Source organism: Halictus rubicundus, chromosome 8 (genome assembly GCF_050948215.1).
Source record: "Halictus rubicundus isolate RS-2024b chromosome 8, iyHalRubi1_principal, whole genome shotgun sequence".
NCBI classification, from domain to species: Eukaryota; Metazoa; Arthropoda; class Insecta; order Hymenoptera; family Halictidae; genus Halictus; species Halictus rubicundus.
In genome coordinates, this window is record NC_135156.1 from 15,737,062 (window position 1) to 15,743,166 (window position 6,105).

Sequence of the window (6,105 nt, forward strand, 5' to 3'; positions counted from 1 at the left end):
CAGAAAAATGGCCGAATTTTATTTTTAAAATAATAAGTCCTTGCAACAAAAAAAGTACTGAACTGTCCACAAGAAAATTATTTAGGTGTCAAATCCTACCGTAAATTTTGCATCAGTCTGTACGAATATTTCTTCTTGAAAGAAAATACTTCTTTTCTGTGTACTTCTCATCCCGAGCGATTTTCCGATCGTTTGAACTGGCGCGCGTAAGTTCAAACAAAGGGAGAGTGTCGTCTGTCAGCTTATGGTGGTAATCTCTTTTCCCAACAAAAACCAAGTCGAAAAGTGATGGAACAACGGGTCACGATTGGTCGGTGATTCGTTTCTGTCCAATAGTCTCGTGGAAATCGATTCTAATAATTACCTCGTGAGAAAGGACCTGTTGCCCTGTTGCTGTTGCTAATCTGTGCTAGTCCTTTGGTAGCCATGCTGCCTATCGCAAGTACGAAGTAAATAGTTTAATTTGTTCGTCTTGGAAACTTTACGATCGACGATCTTCGATCGAACGAGCTTCGAACAACTTATTGTTACTTTTCCACTGAACAGGTACAAATATATGCATATTTTCTTATCAATTTAGATCTCACGTTTTTTTTTTCTTTTGTTTATTTCCAAATTAGCGACTCAAGGCGAAGAGCGATGTCCTTTCGTGTTTTTCGAATGTCCTCGACTGTTATCGAAACTATTTAAGAATGTTAATTTCAATGTTCTGATAATTCGATGTTTATATGATGTTTCGACCGAGTTATTAGGCATTGATCAACGGAATTTTATATTATTTTATAACTATTATATTAATTGATCGATCATTTAATTCCTATATACGATTATATACGATTAAAATTAACTTATGGTGATCTAGGCGATTGACGTAAATAGTTAGGGAGTTAGTTATTAATTACAATTATTAATTGATAGTCATTGATTAAACGTATTAATCGTTAATCATGAAATGTTAGTTTACTTTAGAAATAGAATGGAAATATCGCCCAGAAAACCGTCGAAACGTGCACAAGAACCAGTTGATGAATGGCTGCAAGCTAAAGGATATTTTAGGAAACATGCACCTAGAGATCCGACTTGTTTGTTCAGAGCAGTCAGTGAACAAGTTTATATGACACAACACTACCATCTTAGGGTAAGGAAGGAGTGTGTGGAATTTATGAGAACGATGAAACAATCATTTTTTGAGGTATATCAGCAAATTTGAAATAGCATTATCCTGTTGATAGTTATTATATTAAAACCATTGTTTCCCAGAACATAGCAATTCCATTGGATGACTACCTGGACCAAATGACGTGTTTCACTGAATGGGGTGGTATAAATGAAATTCAAGCTATGTCATTGTTGTACAAAAGAGAATTTGTGATATTGAATGGTCAAAAACAGGTGCAACGTAATGTTACCAACAATGGCTTCAAAGATGTAATCTATTTGTGCCACACCCCACAGAAACAATATGAAAGTATTTACACACAGGATTTTGTTGCAACAGCTGCCTATTGTCAATGTAGGATCACATTGTTCAGGCATTCCTCTAACATGTCCGCTACCAGCGTCATAGATATGTGACATCCATAATCTTGCAGTTTACTCGATGATAGATTTTATCCTCTTATGTATTAAAAGTTATAGTGCATAACATAATGTAGAATAGAAAGAACGTTGCATTTATTAAAACATTTTAATAATGAAGCTGAACAATGGAAAATTGCTGGTAGCGAACGTGTTCATAAACCAGATGAATAATTACAATTATATACTTATATATCCATGATTTTGCAGCTATTGTTTATCAAGTACTTTACAAAGGTGTCTTCAATATGGCTAACTTGGAGACTACTGTTCACAAAATGTTACATGACCGAACTGCTAGTTTTAGACATGACAAATTTTTCCTTAAAGGAAACTTAGAGATACGAGAGTAAGACTTTTAACGCTTGTATTGTTAACGATTGATTAAAAATGTATAAATGAATTTATTTTGTGTCCGTTTAGACGGTTGACTGCAGAAATATATAATAAAGTGGAGAGTGGAAACGATGAGTTGGATGATGCGCAAGGTGTAACTAAGAATATACCACCGTTTCCTTACAGAGTTGCGAAAGCTCTGGACCCTAATATTTATCGTAATACTGACTTTGATATATGGTATGAGATTAGAAAAGGTAACATTATTTTGTCCGTATTATAATGATATACTTTTGTTTCTGCTTAAAATAATGATAATTTCGACTGTTTAGAAGTAAAGAATGCAGGCTGGACCAGACACAATAGTCATGAATTACAAGTTGGTGGTAAATGTTTGATTCAAATGGATTTTAACGAGAATGATTTTGACAGAGCTAACAATAAGAATGTCTATGTGTCTTCAATTGAGAAAGATGTTAACCACAACGATACAAAAGCATTGCAGAAAACTGACAAACAGGATCCAATTTTTCTTTACGGTCACATACAAGAGATGAGTAAAAATCAGGGTCCTGTATTGGTTTTCATTGAAGAATTAGGAGAGAAAAAGATTGTACCATATGGTGCTCTCAAGCCGTTGCCTTTAAAAAAAAGCAAACAGAATAATTGGGTGCCGGTGTGCAAAAGAAATGTGCTTGTGGACTCGAGTTAGTAATTGAGAAAATGCATATACACCATAAAAAAATCTATATCTCTTGTTATAATATTTGTATTAAATGTCATTAGATCAGAAATGGAAAAGACCATATGCTACAACTTCACGCAAGATGAAACAGTCAATTTCCAGTGTGACCATTTCTTCAGGTAGCATTGATAAAAATGGAAATAATGATAATTGCACTGACGGTGTTAACAAAAATAATATTCAGTGGACAAAGGAAAGTTCGTAAGTGTTCCTTTTATGCTACCTGAAAAGCACTTCGCCCTGTAAGATTTTTTCTATATTAATCTGCCTTTTATTCTAGAAAAGAGGAACCTACGCAAGCATACGAAAACTATGAATTGGAAAAGTATGCTAATTACTCGGTTAATGTACGTTGAATTATTGCCGATAAATGTTAAATCCATAAGTGTGAAAAACATTAAAAATAGTCTTTGTTCATAGGCCTCTCCTGAAATGTACCCCGCAAGACAGAATCTTGATAATACTCAGTCGTTAGCTCTGAATATTAAGCAAGATAATGACAAAGGATATAAAGAAAAAAGCTCATTTGGGAACAAGAATGCCGAGAAGCATTCGGCAAAAAATTTGAAATCGGAAAATACGATGAATACCGATAACAATGCTGTATTCGATTCCTATCCGAACCAAAGAACGCAAAACGAAAATTTCTATTCCCCATATTCTGGTATGTAAGATCGTCGCATCTTTGATCAAACAGTTTCTCTAGCTATCGATCATTTTCGCAGGGGAGCCGATTTCCGCAGCTCAGGTGGACAATATGCTGCGTTCCATCAATTGTTCGGTACAGAAAAGCGTCGACGTGAACGGCAGTGACTTGCCGTTATCAGGTATAAGTAAAAATCATTTCGTACATGGATACGCTTAATTGTTCTCCGTTTACATATTATATTTTTTCCTTATAGATCCATTTACTTTGAGATTTTTTTATAACTTAGGATTAGAATGTTTTCGCGGGAGCAACAACTGGAATTATTTGACAAATGAACAATCATCCAGTGTAGGACAGTGGTACCAAGGTGCACTCATTTATACGTCTATAAAAATATATCTGTACATTATTGCTAGAGGAGTGTGAGAACGGGTCGTGAGTTTTATTCAGGACCGGGACGAGTTCTCGAATATTAGGGTTCCCGAGACTATTCGAGAATTCCAAACTTTTCTAGAACTCGACCTGTTCCGACATTTTCGGGTTCTCACACACCTCTAATCATTGCATCCTGTAAATGTAAATGTGTCTGTTGCGAAGGTATGCCGCAAAACGAAGCTGACGTTACAACCATCACGAACGGTGTGATGCAGCATTGTACAGTGTCACAACAGAAACCGGAGCACAATAACGATCACAAAGAGAACGGCATTCAATCGCTCAGCCAAGAAAACGGGGAGAAATGCGTGAACGGTAAGAAGGACACGCTGATTCAAAAACCGGAAGCACCGAAAGCGGACGAAGGGAAAAATGTGTCGCAATCGGTGCGCGAGAAAATAAAGGATCAAGAGCCCGTTAACAGAGATTCTCCTCGTCCAACTAGGAACGGTTTGGGTCCCCGATTTAAGAAGAATTCAGACAGTACGTTCGGAAAACAATAAGTTTGACAAATGTATTAACGGTGACTTAACAAACACGGATATGATTTATTCTTCAGATCGACACCGTACGGGTTCGCAATTTGCGCAACAGGGTAATCAGTACTCGTATTGTGGAGGGAACTCGAAGTCCACTAAATCGCAAGAAACGAAGAGCGATAATTTTCAACAATCGAGGGCGGCACCTCAGCAGGTGCATGGTTCCCCAACTGCAGCGGTGAATTCCTATCAAACGCCTTACATGCAACAGGGCATGTATTCCGGGATACCGTATTATGCGAACGAGGCAGAAGCATTCGCAAATCCTTATTATCCTCCTAGTCCAGGATTCTTCCCGATGCCTTGTCTACCGCATTCAGATATGCCTGATAATGGTAACATGCAACAATTCTCACCGCACTTATGCCCTGGAATGGACTATGCACAGGCTTATCCTAGCGTATGTCCACCGTATATGTGTCCTCAACCTGCCCCATACAGCGTGCCGCCTCAGAACATGCAGGAACACTGGTATGCAGTTACTGGACAACCGCATTACATGCCGTATGCACCGGTGATGCCCGTCGCTGCAGACGGAGTTTGCAACGGGCTCACACAAAACGTCAATCAGAACACCCCGACCCCAGAATGCATAACAATGCAACTATGTTCGAACCTGTGAGCGTATCTTGCACAAAGATACAACTAAAACAGTATTTTCATTACTCGCGCATAGTCTACGTAAGTTACCGTGAAGAGTGAAGACTTATCTAGCAGTACTGCCAAACAGTATTAATACTAAACAATGTAAATATGTGTAACACATAAAGTTCCTTCGTAACGGTAATGTTAATTAGAGTATTCGTATTTTTGCAATAATAATATCTTAAAGAGTTGTAACAATTTAAGCGACAAGAGTACAAACCAGCATAGTCAAGTAGACCTAGTGAACTAATAGGTAAAAGTATTAAGAAAATGCCTGTATAATCCTAACTCAGTAGATTGTTCCATTCCCGTACTACTGTACCGCCAAACATAGGTAACTCGAAACGAAAAACAAGTCTTTCTGATATTTTATACAGGTGACTTTAGTTCCTAAATATATTTTGCTGTTATCATATACATATACTGTTTGTTGAGACCCCTTTTTGCAAATAAAAAATTCTGTATTTGCCGATGCAACCTATCGATCATTCCGTAAACCATCTTGTCTTAACACTAGATTTACGGGACCCGTCATAGTGACGGATTCTAATATTTTTAATTTACGAGTATTGAGATTGTAAAGATGCATCCATGAGGAATTATTTAACAAATTGATTTCCTTGGGTATATATTATTAAAAAGATGGCCACAAATTTTGATAGATACAATCATGTTATTTTTGTAAAGTAATGTAAAATAGTCATTTTTAGTGCTCCGTAAACCTAGTGTTAATCAAATCTATTGAAATTTTTAATTTGATTGATCAGTGTTTACGACTTAAAAAGATGATAAAACTCAACTTAATTATTAACCTAATGGACGATTAAGTACCTGCTGCAATTGATAGTAAATTATTTCAGTCGTGATTGTTAATCGTTAATTACTAGACTGCGGATTTTATGCATTTATAACAAAAATGGGTGCGTACAATTTAAAGCCGTGGTCGTGTTAAAAAGACTTACGGACATCGGTGTATTAGTTCCAGCTTAATACGATGATTAGAAGAAGAAAGAAATTTCGATTTGGTTCCTATGTCTTACGGTCGATGCAAACATCTTTTAGTTTGCATAAAGATCCACAGTCTATTAATTCTATTAAATATTGCCGAGTTCTAATGTTGAATTCAAATTAAATTTCGCTCTCTTTCGGGGATACCAACCGTCACGAGCGTCGAAGAA

At 36.7% G+C, this 6,105-nt stretch overlaps 1 protein-coding gene across 3 annotated transcripts; it reads left to right on the forward strand.

The window, feature by feature from the left end:
* The first annotated feature begins 214 nt into the window (after nt 1-214).
* Nucleotides 215-5,187, forward strand: LOC143356681 (uncharacterized). Of its 3 annotated transcripts, none has more exons than XM_076792572.1 (13): nt 215-546; nt 960-1,192; nt 1,261-1,513; nt 1,789-1,927; nt 2,002-2,171; nt 2,247-2,621; nt 2,701-2,860; nt 2,940-3,006; nt 3,080-3,323; nt 3,385-3,486; nt 3,562-3,675; nt 3,906-4,226; nt 4,303-5,187. In XM_076792572.1, exons 2-13 carry the CDS (start codon nt 977-979, stop codon nt 4,902-4,904), a joined length of 2,763 nt encoding a protein of 920 aa, XP_076648687.1. In that variant the 5' UTR covers nt 215-546; nt 960-976; the 3' UTR covers nt 4,905-5,187. The 3 variants fall into 3 exon arrangements, with proteins under 3 accessions (XP_076648687.1, XP_076648689.1, XP_076648688.1); XM_076792574.1 differs by having other exon boundaries at nt 3,595-3,675; XM_076792573.1 differs by having other exon boundaries at nt 970-1,192.
* Nucleotides 5,188-6,105: the final 918 nt, after the last annotated feature.

What these genes read in the sequence shown, in the direction of transcription:
- LOC143356681 (XM_076792572.1), top strand. Translation starts at nt 977, where the DNA reads ATGGAAATATCGCCCAGAAAACCGTCGAAACGTGCACAAGAACCAGTT. An exon ending in ATGGTATGAGATTAGAAAAG is followed by an intron (nt 2,172 to 2,246) that starts GTAACATTATTT and finishes TCGACTGTTTAG; the next exon opens with AAGTAAAGAATGCAGGCTGG. An exon ending in TTTCTATTCCCCATATTCTG is followed by an intron (nt 3,324 to 3,384) that starts GTATGTAAGATC and finishes TCATTTTCGCAG; the next exon opens with GGGAGCCGATTTCCGCAGCT.